The 21,914-nt window shown below is 40.1% G+C and overlaps 1 protein-coding gene across 1 annotated transcript in view; it reads right to left on the minus strand.

Moving 5' to 3' along the window:
• Positions 1-5,557, minus strand: part of LOC124776995 (GTPase-activating protein) — a 128,114-nt gene extending 122,557 nt beyond the window's left edge. Inside the window, exons 1-3 of the mRNA XM_047252243.1 lie at positions 5,457-5,557; positions 3,646-3,766; positions 2,701-2,902 (exon numbers count right to left, since the gene is read on the minus strand). Coding sequence (XP_047108199.1) covers positions 2,701-2,902; positions 3,646-3,766; positions 5,457-5,511 — 378 coding nt within the window. The 5' untranslated portion in view covers positions 5,512-5,557. The remainder of the gene's footprint in view (positions 1-2,700; positions 2,903-3,645; positions 3,767-5,456) is intronic.
• Between the last annotated feature and the right edge of the window lie 16,357 nt (positions 5,558-21,914).

Genomic DNA, 21,914 nt, shown 5'->3' on the forward strand with positions numbered 1-21,914 from the left:
CAATGTGTTTCATACAAATGCACATAGCAGAGGAAGAGTTTACATTTATCACTGATTCTTCTGTTATGTAAATTGAACAATACCATACTTTGTAAGCAAATTAGATGTTACATTCATTTGGGCACGAGCCATGTATCACATTCTCTCATTGTGTACATAAAACTATCCTCCAATTGGCTTTGTGAAGATGTTCATCACCGATCAAAGTGCAGCACAGAAAATCCAGTCTGCCTGTCAGTGCCTCTTTCGAAAACTTTTGCCAGCAATGTGTACGCAGAAAAGTAAACAAAGGACAGAGATGCTAATGTTAAGCATAAAGGCATTGAATTGCATTTCATTCATTCCATTTATAGTTTTGCTGCTCATCAAGGTTTGTGGGCTTTTGTTCTGCAATCTTTCATTTATACAAAGCATTATGGCTGTAAACTCCATTAAACGAAACTTTTTGCAACTACAATTTAAATATATCATAATGCTTTGGTGTGTGTTGCATACACCTACTTAGAAAAAAATGGAAATGTGACAAGAATGTCACTGTCACAGCTCCAATATTATCCCCAGCCCCATTTTTTTTAACGAAGGTTGTGGTGATACACTGCTCTGTAGCAAAGTCCACGATCATGTTAGTAATCTAGTTGCAAGTTGACATATCACATCACTTTGCAATGTAACTTCACCTCTATATTGTACGCATCAGAATTATATTCATTATTATGGCATATATGTCTTAAGACATTATGACCACTATCATTCCCCAATATAATCCTCATTCAATGAATCTGACACCTTTAACTCACTGCTACCATTCACAGTGCCTAACTGCTCCTCTCTGATTAACTACTTAGGATCACTTACTGACACACTCCCTACCATTCCCAAAACATTTCACAGTGAGTGACACCAATATACACTATGTGATCAAAAATATCTGGACACCTAGCTGAAAATGACTTACAAGTTTGTGGCATCCTACATCGGTAATGCTGGAATTCAATATGGTGCTGGCCCGCCCTTAGCCTTAATGACAGATTCCACTCTCGCAGGCATACGTTCAATCAGGTGCTGGAAGGTTTCTTAGGGATTAGCAGCCCATTCTTCACAGCTTCACAGAGGAGAGGTATTGATGTCGGTCGACGAGGCCTGGCATGAAGTCGACATACTAAAACATCACAGAGGTGTTATATAGGATTCAAGTCAGGACCCTGTGCAGGCCAGTCCATTACAGCGATGTTATTGTCGTGTAACCACTCCACCACAGGCCGTGCATTATGAACAAGTGCTCGATTGTGTTGAAAGATGCAATCGCCATCCCCAAATTGCTCTTCAACAGTGGCAAACAAGAAGGTGTTTAAAACATCAATGTAGGCCTGTGCTGTGATAATGCCACACAAAACAAGGGGTGCAAGCCTCCTCAATGAAAAACATGACCACACCATAACACCACTGCCTCCAAATTTTACTGATGGCACTATGCACATGGCAGATGACATTCACTGGGCAAACCCTGCCATCAGATCGCCACATTGTGTACCGTGATTCGTCACTTGACACAATGGTTTTCCACTGTTCAATCATCCTATGTTTATGCTCCTTACACCAAACGAGGCGTCGTTTGGTATTTACCGGCATGATGTGTGGTTTATGAGCAGCTGCTCAACCATGAAATCCAAGTTTTCTCACCTCCCGCCTAACTGTCATAGTACTTGCAGTGGATCCTGATGCAGTTTGGAATTTCTGTGTGACGGTTTGGATAGATGTCTGCCTATTACACATTACAACCCTCTTCAGCTGTCGGCGGTCTCTATCAGTCAACAGACGACGTCAGACTGAACATTCTTGTGCTGTACGTGTCCCTTCACAATTCCACTTCACTGTCACATCAGAAATAGGGGAATTAGGGATGTTTAGGAGTGTGGAAAAGCTCATGTAGAGACGTAAGACACAAGTGACACCCAATCGCCTGACCACATTCGAAGTTCGTGAGTTCCGTGGAGCGCCCCATTCTGCTCTCTCACAACGTCTAATGACCACTGACTTTGCTGATATGGAGTACCTGCCAGTACGTGGCAGCACAATGCACCTAGTATGAAAAACGTATGGTTTTGGGGGTGTCCGGATATTTTTGTCACATAGTGTAGCTCTAAGAAACCAGTAAGATAACTGCCACCCTTCATGGCAATTATCAAACATAGTAGTCAACTTGCCCGTCTTGAATCAAAATTGTATGAAGAATGGTAACATGAAGCCAAAGAAGCTCCTTCAGTCTTGTCAGTGATTTGCAGTCATTTATGTACAACATAAAACATGAAAGTTCCATTACTGATTGAAGACTATAGAACGGCACCACAAGATTATACCAGTAATTAATCTAGACATTCTCACAGCTGGCAGAATGTTAAGTACTTGAGAAAAATGTTGACTTGTGATTTTTGTAAGTAGCTTATCAGATGCCACATCACTACAATAGCGTTACTGAAGAAACAGTGCTACTTTTAATAGAAGGGTGTGCATAAAGGGGGGGGGGGGTAAGGACAAAGTTTAGTTCATAAAGAAAATTTTCTGTTCCTTTTTTCAGGATAATGACAATAAACGACAGAAGAGTGTTTGGTAAGCATTCTCACATGTAAGTGTGGTACTCTTAAAATATTGGTTCTCACAAGGCACACAATAAAAACGATAATTTAAAAATTAGCAACATACCTGAACTTCACTATCTGCATCGACGGGTCGAATGAGGAACCAATGATCTTTATTGTGATAGCTATTCAGTTCCTCACGTTTCAGGGCTACCTTCCCCAGCACCTTGTCCTGTTTCAGATGACGGTCCCGGTCATAAACATACACTGACAAGTAGCGAAATTTTCTTGGTACTTCAAACTGAAACTCCTCACCAAAGAAGGGGCTGTTAAAACAAGATTTTGTTAATGTGCATACAATAACTCTGATACTGTTACAGAAAAAAGAACACTAACTTTTGACATTTACTTTGATAAAAGAGCAATTTCTTAGTTGGCAGTTTCATTCTTGCAACAAAGTGATAAATTACCATCTTTACATCAAAATTAGCTTAACTGAAATACTATTCTAGCACCACCTGAACTTTGAATGAAATACAGGCAATATGATAAAGTTTGAATCAACACCAAAATATATTTTAACAGTAGCTACACTGGTTAATATGACCAGAGTTATGAAAATCTTAAATGCTAATCACAGTTAATATTATTCCAGTCATATAATATTTTACGCGCTTCTTTTCCCACCATTAGTAACAAAAATATGTTTGTGTTCGCTTCCACTGAGGTACATAACAACAATATAGTACAGCACAAACAATTATTAATATCTCACTGTCACCAAGCAACATAATACATTTACATAGCCAGTTATGTCAAATTTTTCATTATGAGATGACATGGGCAATATATGATATGCTTTGTTTTCTTTTGCAAATGCTGAATATGAAATCCAGTAAAGTCTGATCAAATGACCAGCACAAATTAATTTAAACTCCAACAGTCAAAAATGATCAAATAATTGAAATAGTGCTTTTGGAAACATCCATCAGATATAGGTAGCAACAGAGACATTTACTCTAAATAAAGCACTTGTCTTCTAGCATCAGATTAGTGTTACAATACTTACTTTAGAGTTCGTTCGATAGTAGTAGTGCGGAAAATTTCTTCCTGATCAAGTGTCAATGTGCAGTACACATCACGTTGACCAACTGAACCATGACTACGACACTGGAGGTTTTTTGCTTCACCTAGAAGGAAAGTGATGGAGTAGATAAGATCAAATAGTATTTAGATTGAAAAATAAATAAATAAAAACTTTAAAACTGAAATAACATTCACTTTCAGTACATCTGTGCACAACTATTTACACACATTAAATTTTAGTACAGTAATGTTTACCAAGTGGAGATAATCAAAGAATACAATTTATGAGTATCATTTGCCCAAACTGTTTGGTAACTAACAGATTCTCATATATATGACATTTGTCAACAAGATTGAGTCACAACTAGAAAAAAAGACTTCCAGCTCTAATGCACATTAATTCTAGGAATGAAATGCAATTAAATACTTGTGGTTTAATCAAACCAGAGGAGTATACAGTATCATTCGTGACTGACAACTGCTACTATTCAATAAAGGACTTGTTGAGCAAACATTATAAATGAAGTCTTGTATACATTAAAATTTCCTTCCATTGTTTATTTTGATTTGAACAGACGTCCTTACGCAGACAATCAACTTAACACACTTGTTAATTCAGAGCCAAATAAACAAAAGAAATAAGTTGTTCCTGATAACTAAACTGTATGTTCCATGTTAACAATAAGAAATTCAGATGCTAAGCAACAAATGTGCAATGAACTAATCGTAGTTAGTGAAAAACATTCGAAACATTGACAATGTACGTAATATCTTAACAAAAGTCTTCTCTCTCCAGTCCTCAGTTTTCTTATAGAGAACATTATGGTAAACTATCACACTGTTTGCACATCTCAGACCTCCACTCTCCTAACCAAGAAGTCAAATTATATAGACGATTCTTATACATGTGATGTGGTAAACATTAAAATTCCCTTCCATTATTTATTCTGTTTTGGATTTTTGTCATCTCATGGATTAGTACCTGGAACCTGACTTTTTACAAAGCAGAAATATCAGAAATACGGATATGGTATCTTATATAAAGCATGCTTTACACTCCAATTGATAATTCATAACTAATATAAAATGTTATACAACAGCACAGTCAACAAGTTCCCAGAACAGATATCAATTCAAAATGCTGCTGCAGCAGTAAGTATGAGCCTAGTAACATTACTAATGATTACTCATTTTTTGCTACACTTCATTCATCATCGAAAGGAAGCACGGCGTTCATTCAGTAATTTCCTGGGAATCCAATAGTCAATCAACACTTATGAATGGACGGCATTTATCATCACTCTCATACATGTCCCAATTGTAAAAAGTTAACCATTATCTTGTACAAGGTCTGGCTCTCGGATCTTAATTTTACCATTAATACAGTTTATGAAATAACGTGATATTATGTTATGTATGACTTCTTGATAAAGAGATTTTGACTACTGAAGTACTCGTATGAATGGACGGGTACAGTAGTAGCTTGTCTACACACCGTAGCTAACACAGCTAACCAAGCGAAATCGAAGCTGATAATTATTGAAAGCCTTCGTTATGTAAGGATCTGTTTCTAAACATTACTGCGTTCTGATTCACAACTTCAGAAAATAATTTACACGCTTATGTTTATCTTATTCGCACCACCTGTTCAAATATCATGTTGACAAACATTAATGAAACGTATAACCGTTTACCGAAGCACACACCTCACAGACTGGACAAGGAAGACAGAACTTCATGCTTTAAACTTCAAAGTATTGAATACAGATACTCTTAACATTTTAATTAACTTACCGATTTTTATTTTTAAACGCTCTTCAACCCGTACTTCATGTCTCACGTCCGCCATGTTGCTCCATCCCGAATGACAAACGCGAGCGACGGAACGAGTGAATGGCGTGTGCTGTTGGGTCATGGGATGAGTTGCGGGGAGGAGGGAGAGTACTCATAACCCCTCGGAGGTAGGCTACTTCCTGCATGTCGCAACTTCCCTTCACCACAATTTTACGTATATGGTCGGAAACAGATTTGGTGGAGGGAGAGCAGAGCAGGGGGCCGGAGAGATAAAGAAGGGGACGGGCAAGCAGATCGGGCGTCTTGCTTACACTGGATTTCCGCTGTTGATAAGACGCCTTGGGATTATTCTGTGTCAAGAAAGGAGCTATTCTTTGAACATGTACCTGTAAATATTTACCAGCGACGGCAGTTCCTCTGTGAGAATGATTTATCTGAATCTTATCTACTGCGTTAGGTTTTATGAATGAGACTCCTCTTTCATTACTAGCAATGTGCTTTGTTAATGTCTGAACAGTAATATACATTACAATCCTTTATTTTACAGAGTGCGCGACTAAAAATTATACTAAACTGGTTACCAACATTGTCTCAGGTGTCTGGTCATTAACTTTGTGCCAGAAGATTAAAAAAAAATTATAATTGATTGGACGAACTATTTTTTTCAGGACATCCACCTGACACATAATCCGTCTCTTTAGCTATCAAAGACGATTTCGTAAAGCGCAATTGACATTTCTATAAGACACATATTGCCACTTTCCTTGCGGTTTTTTCCTGTTCCCTTTAGTAACTTTACTAAGATACCGGCACAAAACATGCTTCGTAAAGAAGATGCGGAACCGCTACTTGCGTTTGGCAGATGTTTATGTCCACCTTCTGCAACGTGAATGAATTCAGAAGCGTGACAGCTACCTCTCCTGGCTCCCCTCCTCTTCCCACACCACATCTCCCGCGCCAGCGCGCGCACACTCTCGCTCTCTCTCTCTCACTCTCTCTCTCTCTCTCTCTCTCTCACACACACACACACACACACACACACAAAGAGAGAGAGAGAGAGAGAGAGAGAGAGAGAGAGAGAAGATGTACACGTGAAGAGAAAATACTCTCTGTGAGAGAAAAAGAAAAAAAAAATTAAGGTAGAGTGGTTTAAGACACAGCGGCGGCCTATACTGACAAGAGCCTTGTTACACTATCTGCTGTTTTTACCTACCGAAGGCTAAACGCATTGAAATTTCTCTTACTTTTCATTTCGGAGCAGGCTGTAATAGCAAATATGTTGCAGTCCTCATCGCTCGATACAGATGACATATTTCACAAAAAACGAGCAACAAAATTCGCCATTGTAGAATCATTATTATTCAGTTTCTATTTAATCAAACACTAGTCATTGTTTGAAAAGAAATAGCCGGGAAATTTTACCAGTGTAGACTATACAACAAAATACTTGCCCCCTTCATAATACCAACTGCAAAAATGTTGTTCTGATAGTTGGAAACATATATGAAGAATTATGGTGACAAGGTTATATAGAACATGTTATATGTAACAGTACATGAAGAATCATACAGATTAAGTATCAGGACCGCATTTCTGCACAGGCTACGCAGGTCTAGGAGCCCTCACCACAAAAATCTATAACAAAGATGTCTTCGTTTTAATACTGATCCGCGGGATCCATTAATCGTAAAAGACATAGACGAAATTATTTTTGTAGGATTATTCTAATAATATTTTTAGTGGAAAGCTCTCTCTCGCCTCAAATCCCCACTGGCACCTACTCAAACGCTTGGCACCTCACCTGGCCAAATCGTAGAGCTTTTAAAATAACGGCTACAGTAATGGAATTTTAACAGTGCAACTGTATTACGATGTCAGTTGGGATTTTCAGATTAGATAAATTACACTTATGGACAACTGGCGCGCAATAACCGACGCACTGGGAGTTTCAAATCAGTTTGATTTCGCGGAAAATCGACTCTTTCCGTAGCTTATTTCATCCAAATGAGGTCCCGAATGTAGTGATTCGGCTGAAATGGTGTCCTAAAACCGTTATATCCTCTTCTGAAGTAAGATGGTCCATAACTGCTGCAGTTGCTCCTTGATGTACCGGATGCTGGCACTTGAATACGCTCGAGCTGGTTTCATATACGTGTCATCAGGAGCAGATTTGGAATCTTGCTGGCCACGGGAGTACCCCATCATCACGCAGACAGTTCATAGAGATATGTGTCATGCGTAGCCGAGGATTGTCTTGTTGAAAACTGGCACCACAGTACTGTGGCATTAGAGGTAACACACGAGGACGCACGATGTTCGTGGCGCACCGTTGTGCCGTCACGTTTTTTCAGTCACTACCAGCCGTGACCTGAAGTCATACCCTACGGCTTCCCGTACCATGATGCCAAGAGTAAAGCCGCTGTAACTCTCCAAAACACTGGAAGCATGCCCTGGTCAAAGGTGATCATCCAGGCTAGTGTATAACTGCGACTCATCGCTGAATACAGTGCGACGCCATTAATCAGCAGTCCATGCTTCTTGGTAACGGCATCATTCTTCAAACGCAGCGGTTCGTGTTGTAGTGATCGCACCAACCTACGTATGGGACGGTAATTTCTTAGTTCGGCTGGTGATAGCCTCCAACGACACAGAATGTTGCCAGCAGTCCATTACTTTTACTCGGATGGCAAGCGCAGATGTGAAGGGTTACCACGTCGTTGGTGCACAGTGTGGCGATTCTCCCTTGTGTTGGTCCGATGTGGTCGACCGGGACCTTGAGGACGAGAATGCCTGCCCTCGCATCCCCATGCAGTCAAACATCAGACCATTATCAATTCCGAATACCTCACAAATCTGGATATGGCACGGTTCGACCGGCCGGCCAAATGGAGACCTACAGTTATGTCCCTTTCAAACACTATTAGGTGCTGATAATGCTGTCTCACACGAGTACACAGATTCTCCATGTCCTTCACAATGATCACTCGACATCTGACTCTGGTCTCGCCTCTTATACAGGGTGATTCACGGAGATATGCAAATATTTTAAAAGTAAAACTAAAGAAAAAAGCCATATAAACATAGGTCCGTAAATGTTTAGCTACGAAGTTATGGCTAATAAAAGATTTTGCCTGATATTTAGCAACTTCGCTAAAATGAAGCCATCGCAAAACTGTACGAGGTTAAAGTAAAGCACGATTTCCATGTATTTTATTTATTGGTCTGGTGAATCTAATAAAACATGTCCCAGACGTTTGTCTGCAGTAGGTAGAGAACCTGTCTCCTGTAAGATTCGAAATACTCCGCTAATGGTTCGTGTATTCGTAATCCGAGTCGGATAACGTCCGCGACATTCGTTAACTGCAGTCGTAGCATTACCATCACATTTGCCATAAATAAACACCATATCGGCATATTCCTCCGTCGTAAATTTGGAAAGCATCCCTATTTCATAAATAATCTACAAACTACAACAGTTACTATGTAGTTTCATTTAAATACACTGTTATTATTACGTTCTTTCACCGAACAATACAGAAAAGTAACTCGTTTCAAGGTTAGGAGACGACTGAAACAACTTACTAACGGTTGCCAACAATGACGTAAACGTTTCTACATTGTTAATGGAAAGTAAATAAATTTACTTGTGTTAACAATCCTAGCATCTCTGGATGTTCTGGAAAATAACTGCAGATACTCGTTTGGGACATGTTTTATTAGATTTACCATAATGATGTCGTGTGACGAGGGCCTTCCGTCGGGTAGACCGCTCGCCTGGTGCAAGTCTTTCGATTTGACGCCACTTCGGTGATTTGTGTGTCGATGGGAATGAAATGATGATGATTAGGACAACACAACACCCAGTCCCTAAGCGGAGAAAATCTCCGACCCAGCCGGGAATCGAACCCGGGCCCTTAGGATTGACGGTCCGTCGCGCTGGACCACACAGCTACCGGGGGCGGACATTAGATTCACCAGACCAATAACAAAAAAATAAATGGAAATTGTGCTTTACTTTAACCTCGTAGAGTTTCGCGGCGGCTCCATATTAGCAAAGTCACCAAATATTCAGGGAAAATCTTTTATAAACAATAACTTCATAACTAAATATTTGCGGATCTATGTTTTTTTTATATGAACTTTTTTCTTTAGTTTTACTTGTGGAATAACATATTAAAATATTTGCATATCTTCATGAATCACCCTGTATAGGCTAATAGGTCCGGTAACAAAATACAAAACACGAACAATAATACACTCTGGTGGACTTTCTACCTGTTAAAGAAAATTGCAAATCTTATCATTTACATACCCGGCTATGGTGCTTATGTGGTGTCATGAACTTTCCGACCGCGAGTTTACGACCCGTGACGTCAATGAAGTATTTCCAACAACAAACATTTTAGCCGTGGATTTTCCGGCCGTTTTAATAATGAGAACATCTCTTCCACTTCTGTCCCAGATTAAGACTGTCTTTGCACATGGTACACAGGCATGTTTAAGTGCTTTTTTTCCTTTTTATATATTTTTAAGTTTTTTCCTTTCTACCACATTACTGCAGGAAATGATTAAATTTTTTATCTTACGAGTTTTAATTTCTCCCTTAATTTTTTGTAACATCTTCTCAAATCCGTGAATCGTTACATGTATTTATAATGTCTTTTACACTTTTGCCAAGATTTACATATCCTTTTCTTCTCTTTTGAAGAGGAGGCCAATGGAAACGTTCGTAATTTCAAGTACAGCATTTACTACTTCCTCGTTCAACTTTTTTATCGGTAAGTATACGTTCAAATGTTTTCGATTTACTGAAGAGTTTAGTTTCTTATGCCAACCGATCGTAATTAAGAAAAAGAAAAAACAGTTATTACCTCACTTAATTTCAAAATTTCTTGGAGCAGATGAATCTCTGAACTAGAGCCAGGTCCTAAAGCTTAGTTTACACGACGACACTAGGTTGCACGCACCCATGCTACCGTCCACGGCACATGCGCGTCGCTCGTTTGCGCAACTCGGGGTTGGTGAAACTAAACACTTTCGGCGTTTTCCAACTTTAGCGACACTAGTTCCATGAGTTTGGAGGTTGTGTGTGCTCATCGAGTGTAGACAAACTAAAATATGAAATGGGGAGCGGAGAATATTGTTCGCTTTTTGGATATCTATGCATTGCAGAGGTGTTTGTGGGATTTCAGTGATGCTGATTTCAAAAATAAGCAACATATTGCTGCTCCTGAGACCTTCACGTGCGATCAGAACATGGTTTGACAGTATCTGAGCTGCAGGGCAAAATTTATTGGGTTAGGAGCACATATACAATTGAATTAAGAAAAATACAAGTAATTCTAGATGTGGCAATGCTCTCGTCTACAAGACTAATTCCCATCGTTCGAGTTGGCCAACTCTTTGTTAAGGAATATTGTTGACAGGAGGGAAGGCTACACAAATCAAGAAGCTGCATTCTTTATTCAATATTCATCTATTTATAACGTCACAGCAGTGGTCCCCATTCACATATGTTAGAATTTTGAAATATTTTCACTGTACAGATCTATTTTCAAGAGAGTAGTTTCAAAACCATTCTCTTCTTAATGAGGCCTCCTTCGAATAATTATTGCTGTTAATGTTAATAATTATTACTGTTAATGTTAATAATTATTGGTGTTAATGGAAAAAGTGTCAGCACCAACTAAAACCGCATCTTATAACATGCCGAGTGTTCTCGAGTGTAATTCACGCAACATGATATGTAATTTCAGTTCTGTGCAACAATGCTTCGCGCATTACAGTAGCTTTACTCCTTATCGCATAATTAACTCTACTTAGAAGAAACGTGAACAGTCCTCGTGACATTCTAAATTCAAATGGCTCCGAGCACTATGGGACTTAACTTCGCGGTCATCAGTCCCCTAGAACTTAGAACTACTTAAACATAACTAACCTAAGGACATCACACACATCCATGCCCGAGGCAGGATTCGAACCTGCGGTTCGAGACTGTCGCACCTAGAACCGCTCGACCACACCGGCTACCGGCCGGCGTGACATTCTGAGATAACTGAAAGAACTTCTTGGGTCTTCCATTATAAATTATTTCAGCAAGGATGCTGAGCAACTCCAGTCACGAATCGAAACACGTTTCTTATTTTTTCTTCTTCTTATGTAGTGATTCCACGCTACTGGATTTAACTCCATCACAACTCGTGCGACGTGCAGCTGCCAAAACTTTCGTTTCAGACACGACAGAGAGACCCTCAAAACGGTGAAACTGAAGTGTACACTCGTGGCGCCGTGTCTACAGTCAAACATGAAACCATTTGCGTGCAACTCATTCCTCCCAACGAGTGGCGCAACCCAATTTCGTCGTGTAAACTAGGCTACGTCGTCCCAATACCTGCTCTTCTTGCTCTATACAATACAGTCTTGGAGTTATCATGATTTGGCATATTTGCGAGGAAAATTAAACCTTTATTTTCCAAAACTTGGATTTCCTCTTTAGAAATGTGGAAAGTAGGCACTGTCTTTTCTTCGCGGACTCTTTCCTTGCAGTTATGGATTCGTTTTTTATTCTACGCATCCGTTTCGTCAGGTAGTCAAGAATGTCGCTTTTCAGCCACGATTTTGCCACTCTCAATTTTTGAAGTCTTGGCACTTCTCTGTCCGGAACTCACACACAACCAGTTCGTATACTATCACATTTTCTGTGCATTTGGTCGCGATGACCACCCTTGAAAAGAGACATAATTCCTTTCGTTGTTGTCATTACTCCATTACTCGCGGTGTATAGAATTAAAGTAGCATACGAAATCGCACAGAAACGAGGGCTGTGGGCGAGGACACTGCCAGAATGACGGTTACAGCACGTCCGCTGTTGCTGAGCGACTGACGTAAATCAGCAGTGGAGAAAGACCTGGCCGGAAACACCACGGTCCGAAATCGCTTGGTCGGAAGTGCCACAATAGGGTCGGAAACACTACGCTCGGAAAGTCCATGTAGCCATTTACGTGCACGAAGTTACCTTGACATCCGACCATTTCTTCTGAGTGCTTCACTTTCATTGACAGTGGCGGCGTTAGACGCCGGCGACCGCTGACAGCCTCGCGCCTGTTGGGGCCTCGCAAAAAAGTTGTTGAAGCTGTTAAAATTTTAGCTACTTAGTTGTCCCTTCTCTGTTTCCGTACAAATGTAGTAGTATTTATCTAGGGTCGCCTGGCAACATTATGACAGTTAAGTCATATTACAAGTTGCATCTAAGGTGTGCACCTATGCGGCAGCGCGCAAGCATACAAGTTTGGGACTGCAGACTGGTTCTGGTGGGCCTATTATACATCACACGATTCGCGCGGTATATCTTTTCGCGAATCAGCGATTGCGCATTAGACGACAGTAACGCATGGAACTCGAAGGAGACTGTTTTGTTGTAAAGTCGTTCATACAGACTAAAAAAAATTTCTAAAATAAATTATTAAATTATATGCTTACAGAGGAAGCTGATCGCCGTAGAAAGATGGATGTTAAACGGAAAATACACTTACTTTTCATTATACCATATTCACAGCCCGCTTAGTATGCACAGTTTTTCCGAACTGACACTTCGAATGCAATAATGCTCTGTGGAAGAGACAATACAGACAGGAGCATTGTCTTGACCAGTAATGCCAACTCTCTGAAACCAATCCTACCAAGCGACACTTCACTCTCTTTTCAAGTTATGGAACTTGTACAAGTGAACAAGTCTTTTATCTCAGAGGGTGTGGTTGTAGCAGTTTCAGCCATACATACTAAAGGAACCCCATCCTACGGTAAGTCAGAATACAAATATATTTCTTGGCGTATTTATTTGGCTGTTATCATACGTGACAGAATTTAATATATATATTCTGCCATGTATGATAATCGCACAGGCTATTCGCTCTATGACACTTAGTACTCTATGTACCATACTGTGCTTATCAACGTACTTAGCACAAAATGATTTTTTAGATCATCATGTCTGGAGGACCCTCAAGAAACAGAGACATGGGAGAAAATGGGAATCCAGTGCATCAAAAAGAAAAAGAAAGGCTGAGACGATTATATCCAACCAAGCTACGAGTTCAAGTATGATGAAATTTCCTAAGAAAACTTCAGGTGTAACTGCTCCAGAGACCTCCGATGAAGCTCTCAACTAAGTGTCTTTAGTTTCTGAAACAGAACCAGCTTCAAGATCGAATGAATCTGTTACCCTTTCTGATACAGCATCAGAGTTCGGTGAAACTGCTGTGATCCGAGATTGTGAGCCGAATACAGACTTCAAAAGTGATAATCAAGAGCAAACCGTTCATATAAGAGAGTCATTTATAGAATTAGATCCTGTAAAGTGGGTATTTCCAGTAACAGATTCGCAGCGTCATGATTTAATTCAAAATTGTCCCTAACAGAACCTAGAGACCTGATGAAAGTTACCCCAAAGATGCAAATAAAAGACATTGTACTAAATTTCATTTTACTTGAAAATTCAGTAACGGCGAAAAGCAACATTGGCTAGCTTACTCCATATCTCAAGACAAAGTTTATTGCTTTCCATGTCGACTTTTTTCACATTTGCAGACACAGATGGTAAAAGAAGGCTATTGTGACTGGAAAAATCTGAGTAGGATATTGCAAAGGCATGAACAAAGTCGAGGACACATGGAGTGCATGATTAGATTGATGTAATTCTGTAAAGCAATTAAATACGGAAAAACAATAGATAAAGAAAACGAGAGACTGATTAGGGAATCACATAAGTATTGGTATAGCTTGTTTGAAGAATGATCGATATTATAAATAATAACTTCACATAATTCGGCGTTTAGAGGGCATCGAGAATCCCTTAACATGAACGATAACGGAACCAGTGGAAATTTTATAGACCTATTTAAATTGTTATCCAAATATGATCTAAAACTAAAAGAGCACTTGCAACGTATTAACGAAAAGCGACTTTGTCAGCATTATCTGAGCCACGACATACAAAATGAATTAATTACATTAATGTCCAAATCTGTTATGAACGAAATTATAGACAGGGACAAACAAGCAAAATGTTATGCCTTTATGGTCAATTGTACCAGGGATTCGAGCTGTGTGGAACAAATGTCAATAATATTAAGATTTTGTAATTTCTCAACAGGAGAGGTAGAGGAATATTTCGTTGGGTTTATTGCCACTGCAGAAACAATGGGACAGTATTTAACAGATGCCATTTTAAATGAACTAGAAAGTAACGTCCTAGACATCCAGAACTGTCGAGGACAGGGATATGACAACGGTGCCAATATGGTTGGCATTAATAAAGGTGTTAGAACAAGAATAACTCAATATTAATCCATGAGCTTTGTTCACGCCCTGCGGATGCCATTGTTGGGCGGATGCCATTGTTGGAACTTGCTTTTGCTAGATGCCAGTAACACTTCTACAACAGCTGAAACATTTTTCGGCTTAATTAATGAAGTTTATGTGCTTTTTACAAAATCAAGCAAGCGTTGGGATCTTATAAAAACTAAATTGAAATTGACATTGAAACCTCTGTCTGAAGCATGATGGGAAAATAGAATCGGAGATGCAAAAGCGATATTTTTGCAATTTGAAGGTGTCATCGAAAGCGTGAGTGACCTGAAAAATAGAACTGATGATTCTGAAACTCTTAGCGACTGTGAAGCAGTCTTGAAGGGATTGTTAACTCTTGAGTTTATTTTTGCAATACACGTGTGGTATGAGATTTTACTACGCGTCAACAATATAAGTAAACTACGGCAATCGGTTCATGTGAACCTGAAAGTTGCTACCGTACTGATGCTTCACGTTCATTTCGTGACTGGATTCAAGAATTCCGTAACACAGGATTTGAAATGAGCGTTGCAGAAGCTCGATCGTTAGTAGAAAATAGTAGTTACGAAATTGAGTCTCAGTTAAAAAAAAAGAGTAGCACAGAAAAAACGAATGTTCGGTTATGAACAAATTGATGAACCCATACCATCTGCTGAAATACAATACAGATTTAGCTTTTTTAACAAAATGATAGAGGCTATAACAGTAGACACTGAATGTCTATTCAAATCGCTCAACAAATATTTTGAACGGTTTCGTTTTATTTACGATATGATTTATTTGAAATCGTTATCCAAGGACGACCTCCGCAAACATTGTGATGCTTTAGGTACAACATTTCGAGGAGGCCAAAATAGCAACATACAGCCTTTCGAACTTTTATGAGGAACTAACTCCTACTTTTAAAATCCAATGTACAGGACTCAGTCAAAGACCCAAAATAACTTATGCAGTGCATATTAGAAAATAATTGGAAGAAGTATATCCAAATCTTTACATAACAATCTCAATAATGCTCACAGTTCCGGTCAACACAGCTTCTGCCGAGAGAAGTTTCTCAAAGTTGAAATTGATTAAGACATACTTAACCCTCTAACGGTAAGGTGAAGTTTCCTGACATAAACGGTAAGGTGGGGTTGGATCAGACCCCACCCTCCAAATCGATTTTTCGGGGTAAAATAAAAAATGAATAATGGGAAAAAGTTTTATTATCAATTAAACACATATAATATTTGTTATAACAAGTTTATTTTTATTTTTATAGTCAATAAATAAGAATATAAAGCACTTTGGAAAAAAATAGGAATTTGATTACAAAAAAATACCTTAATAGATATATTCTCTATAAAATTATTGAAAACATAGTAAAAATCAATAGATTCAGTCATCAACTAGAAACTTGAGTGCTTTAGAAATTCCAAAGATAGGAAGTAAATGAGAAACATCTCTTACTACTTGTAGAAAATAATTATAGTGTCAGCAGTTTCGAAATATAAAGTTCTTATTAATAAATGTCTTTGTACACATAATGTAATAGGTGGTTTCTGAACAGTTTTCTGCATCGATGTTGTCGCCATCCTCTGACTCAGCCTCCTGTCGGAGAAACTCGTTGTATATCTCCTCAGGAGTTCTAAGGAGTTGATGCGCCATTTTAGTAAGATACTAGAAGAGAAAACAAAACTTAGATGTAATATAAACATCGACATGGGGTTGAATCCTCCCCACAAAAGAAACTAATAAGTGTGACGTAAACAGTAAGGTGGGGTTGGATCCATCCCGAGCGCGGGTAATGTTGGCTTCGGATAGAGAGGGTAGCTGCAGGTAACTCACCAGACTGACGTGGCCTCCTCTACGTTCTCGGGACGACTGGCTGCTGGGGTAGCTGGAACCACAGCGCTCTCAGAAAAGAGAGTGGGGAGTTATAAACAAAACAGACTCGCTGGGGTCGGATCCAACCCCAACCTTACCGTTAGAGGGTTAAGAAGCACGACGTGCCAAGAAAGACTATCTGCGTTGTGAGTACTATCAATTGAAGCGGAAGCAGCGGCTCTTATTAACTACGACGTGATCTTAGAAAGATTCAGTGAGGCGAACAGCCGGATGTTTAGTTTACTTTAATGTGTGTTTGTTTAATATAATTTTTGTCATTGCAATAATCCTTGTATATTATAACAATAAAATTTGTGTTTAATTATTATTAGTGCGTGATTCAGCTGATTTAATTTAACATTTTCTTTCTGACTGGAACGTGAAAGAGGCCTCGCAAAGCTGATTCGTCGCCGAAGTTCAGTTTTCGCCTAGCGCCGCCACTGTTCATTGACAGCCTATGTAACTGCCGTCACTGCGGGAAGAGATCAGCATAACATCTTTGTGACACTTTTCCATTGCTTTCAGTGAAAAACCCCCATACCCGAGGCGCACATCTACCGACTTTCCACCAATGAACCTGTCCATATTGTTGTGTATCATTGTTAGCGTACAACCACTGCTGCTGCAAAAACAGCCTAAAAAACGAAACCGAGTAGTATTGAATGTAAGATTGAGGGCGAAGGTTAAAGTGGGCGCTACTGTTGTCTACAGCAAGTAAGCTGACCGAATGGAACAAATTTATTACCAAATAAGACATAAAGCGCATACCGCCCCATCTGCACTGTTTCAGAATACAATGAGGCGTCAAAAGTCATGGGATACCCCCTAATATAGTGTCGGACCTCTTTTTTCTCGGCGTAGTGCAGCAACCCGAACTGACATGGTCTCCACAAGTCGTTGGGAGGCCCTTGCAGAAATTTTGAGCTATGCTGCCTCTATAGCCGTCCATAATTACAAAAATGTTGCCTGTGCAGGATTTTGTGCACAAACTGACCTGTGAATTGTGTCCCATGTCAAATCATTCGCTCGAACTGTCCAGAATGTTTCTTCAAACCAATCGCGAACAGTTGGGGCTCTGAAAACACGACACACTGTCATCCGTAAAATTTTCATCGTTGTTTGGGAACACGAAGTCCGCGAATGGTTGCAAATTGTCTCCAAGTAGCCGAAGATAACCATAGAATCAAGTCCATTCCATGTAAAAACAGCCTACACTATCATAGAGCCACCACCAGCTTGCACAGTGCCTTGCTGGCAACGTGGGTCCACGGCTTTGAGGTGTCTGCGCCACAACCGAACCCTACCATCACCTCTGACCAACTGGAAACGGGACTCATCTGACTGGGCAACGGTTTTCCAGTCGTTTTGGATGAACCGTGTAAGAGTTCCATGATTAAGGAATTTGTTGCTAGCGCACTCGAGCAGATGTAATTTCGATGTATTGCTCACGCGCTGCGTGTGATATGTAAGCTATAAGAGAATCTCCGACCAAAGAGCAGTGTTGACTGCAGTAGCAGTAAGTTGCTAGCGAGCAGTCGTGCGTATGGAGTTGGCTGGGCCGGTCGTGGGGAGCGATGGCGGAGCCTGAGCGATATAATGTAAGGTAAAAGCAGCTTCGCGCATATGTAGTATTGTTATATCAAGTCTCATGTAAATGTGTCTAAAGAATTTCTTAATAATAATCTTTCTTATAAAAAGGTAATTTTTGACAATCATTCATTTCAATTTAAAGAATTTACTAATTTGTCCAATCCTTGGTCATCGCGATTATTGAAAAGAAAAATCAGTTGTTTCCTTTTATAAATGACAAATCTATCGGCCAGCATTGCACAGGGCTGTGCCAGAATAATTTCTTATAGGAGTAGATATATATGCGTTATCCGGCGACTTTATTGAGGTAAGAATTTTCTATTTTTATTCAGAATGAATTTTCAGGGCCATGACGCAGCACTGCTGACGTCTAAAATTTACCAGTTAAATTTCACAGTGAATTATTGAAAGGTTATAAGTGAGTCACAATTTTTTATTGAGAGATTAGTCACATTTTATTATTGATAGGTTACGCAATTTTCCTGTTGGTAGGTTATACTGAATGTGAACGACATAATTATATATTTTACTGTTGAGAGGTTTAGGAATTTTCTGTTTTGAGGTTACGCTAAATGTGAATATTATTCATATTATTATTTTATTTTGTGGGGAGGTTACAACCGATATGGTCACGACCTCGAAGAGGCGCTTGTCTGTCGCCATAGCCCATTAACGCCAAATTTCGCCGCACTGTCCTAACGGATACGTTCGACGAACGTCTCACGTTGATTTCCGCCGTTATTTCACGCGGTGTTGCGTGTCTGTTGGCACTGACAAATCTACACAAACGCCGCTGCTCTCAGCCGTTAAGTGATGGCTGTCGGCCACTGCGTGGTCCGAAGTGAGAGGTAAAGCCTGTAATTTGGTATTCTCGGCACACTATTGATACTGTGGATCCCAGAATATTGAATTCCCTAATGAATTCCGAAATGGAATGTCCTACGCGTCTGCTCCAACTACCATTCCGCGTTTAAATGGTTCAAATGGCTCTGAGCACTATGGGACTTAACATCTGAGGTCATCAGTCCCCTCGAACTTAGAACTACTTAAACCTAACTAACCTAAGGACATCACACACATCCATGCCCGAGGCAGGATTCGAACCTGCGACCGTAGCGGTCGTGCGGTTCGAGGTTGAAGCGCCTAGAACCGCGTTTAAAGCCTGTTAATTCACATCGTGTGGCCACAGTCACGTCTGACACTTTTTCATTTGGATCGCTTGAATACAAATGAGAGCTAAGCCAATGCAATGCCCTTTTATCCCCTGTGTACGCTATACTACCCTCATCTGTATATGTGCAGGCAACATAACTTTTGTCACCTTAGCATATATTTCCAGGGCAATACAGATACAATGATAAATGGGGATAAGAAAATCGAACTAAATGCAATTACTCTGTAATAATCCTCTGGAATTCGCGGGTCCATTATACCAGAATACTCAGAAAATGCCCCTGAACAGCCTCCAAAGTTTTGTCGGTGGAGTTCGGGTGCACTATATAGACTAAGACAACAAGACTAGTACGTAGAGAAATCTCGCTGGTAAACAATTTATCCTAAAACTATTTTGTGCCTGTTTACACCAATTCTTTCAGAGGCTTTTGTAATTAATATGTCATATGAATATCGGAAGTAGTACAATATCGTGTTCAGCAAGATTATTGGTAACATCCCGCACTCTGTTTCATCTACTCACTAGCAGAGGAGTTTGTTTCGGCGTTTTCTTTTTCCCTGAGACGTTGGCGCATTAACAGCCTAAATTTGGCTGCCGTCTGGTTCATCATGAATGTCACCGACATTTATCTTTCTTTTCGTAACTGTCATTTCGGAAAATTTTAGTAACACCTCGTTAGCAAGAGATGAATTCGTGGCTCCAAGAATCAGAATATTCGCAGCGCTAGATCTGTACTTAAAGACTGGAAAATTGCATAGATCACACCAAATTCAAGGAAGGCAATAGGAGTTACCCGCTGAATTATAGACCCGTATCACTGAAGTCAATTTGCAGAAGGATTTTGCAACATATACTGTGTTCGAACATTACGAATTACGTCGAATAAAATGATCTATTGACAAATAGTCAGCACGGATTCATTAAATGTCTTTCTTGTTATTTACACGAAGTAATGAGTGCTACAGAAGAATGTTGAAGATTAGGTGGGTAGATCACGTAACTAATGAGGAGGTATTGAACAGGATTGGGGAGAAGAGAAGTTTGTGGCACAATTTGACTAGAAGAAGGGATCGGTTTGTAGGACATGTCCTGAGGCATCAAGGGATCACAAATTTAGCATTGGAGGGCAGCATGGAGGGTAAAAATCGTAGAGGGAGACCAAGAGATGAATACACTAAGCAGATTCAGAAGGATGTAGGTTGCAGTAGGTACTGGGAGATGAAGGAGCTTGCACAGGATAGATTAGCATGGAGAGCTGCATCAAACCAGTCTCAGGACTGAAGACAACAACAACAAACAACAATGAGTGCTATCGACAGGTGACCTCAAATTGATTCCGTATTTGTACATTTCTAGGACACTTTCGAAATCGTTCCCCAAAAGCGACTTCTAAAGACATTGAGTACATATGTAGTTGTACGATTGGATTTATGATTTCCTGGCAGAATGGTCACTGTTAGCAACTGAGGGAAAGACATGGAGTAAAACAGAAGTGATATCTGGTTCCACAAGGTAGTGTTATAGGCCCTCTGCTATTCCTAATCTATATAAACGGTTTAGGAGACAAACCGGCCGTTGTGACCGAGCGGTTCTAGGCGCTTCAGTCCGGGAACGCGCTGCTGCTACGGTTGCAGGTTCGAATCCTGTCTTGGGCATGGATGTGTGTGATGTCCTTAGGTTAGTTAGGTTTAAGTAGTTCTAAGTCTAGGGGACTAAGGACCTCAGATGTTAAGTCCCATAGTGCTCAGAGCCATTTCAACCACTTTAGGAGACAATCTGAGCAGCCCTCTTAGACTGGTTGAAGATGATGCTGTCATTTACCGTGTAATAAAGTCATCAGAAGATCGAAATCAATTGATAAATGACTAAGACAAGATATCTGTATGGTGTGGAAAGGAACGATCACATAGGTAATGCCGTGAGGAAAGTCAACTGAAGGCTGTGTTTCACAAAAAAAAAAAAAAAAAAAAAAAAAAAGGTTCAAATGGCTCTGAGCACTATGGGACTTAACTTCTGTGGTCATCAGTCACTTAGATCTACTTAAACCTAACTAACTTAAGGACATCACACACATCCATACCCGAGGCAGGATTCGAACCTGCGACCGTAGCGGTCGCGCGGTTCCAGACTGTAGCGCCTAGAACCGTTCGGCCACTCCGGCCGACTGTGTTTTACACTGAGGTGACAAAAGCCGTGGGATAGCGATATACACATATACAGATGGCGGTAGCATCGGGTACACAAGGTATAAAAGGGCAGTACACTGGCGGAGGTGTCCTTTGTACTCAGCTGATTCATTAGAAAAGGTAACGTGATAATGACCGCACGATGGGAATTAATAGACTTTGAACGCGGAGTGGCAGTTGCAACTAGGCGCATGGGACATTCCATTTCGGTAATAGCCTGGGAATTCAGTAATCCGAGGTCCACAGAGTCAAGAGAGTGTCGAAAATTCCAAACTTCAGGCATTAATCTCA

Source organism: Schistocerca piceifrons, chromosome 2 (genome assembly GCF_021461385.2).
Source record: "Schistocerca piceifrons isolate TAMUIC-IGC-003096 chromosome 2, iqSchPice1.1, whole genome shotgun sequence".
Lineage (NCBI taxonomy): Eukaryota > Metazoa > Arthropoda > Insecta > Orthoptera > Acrididae > Schistocerca > Schistocerca piceifrons.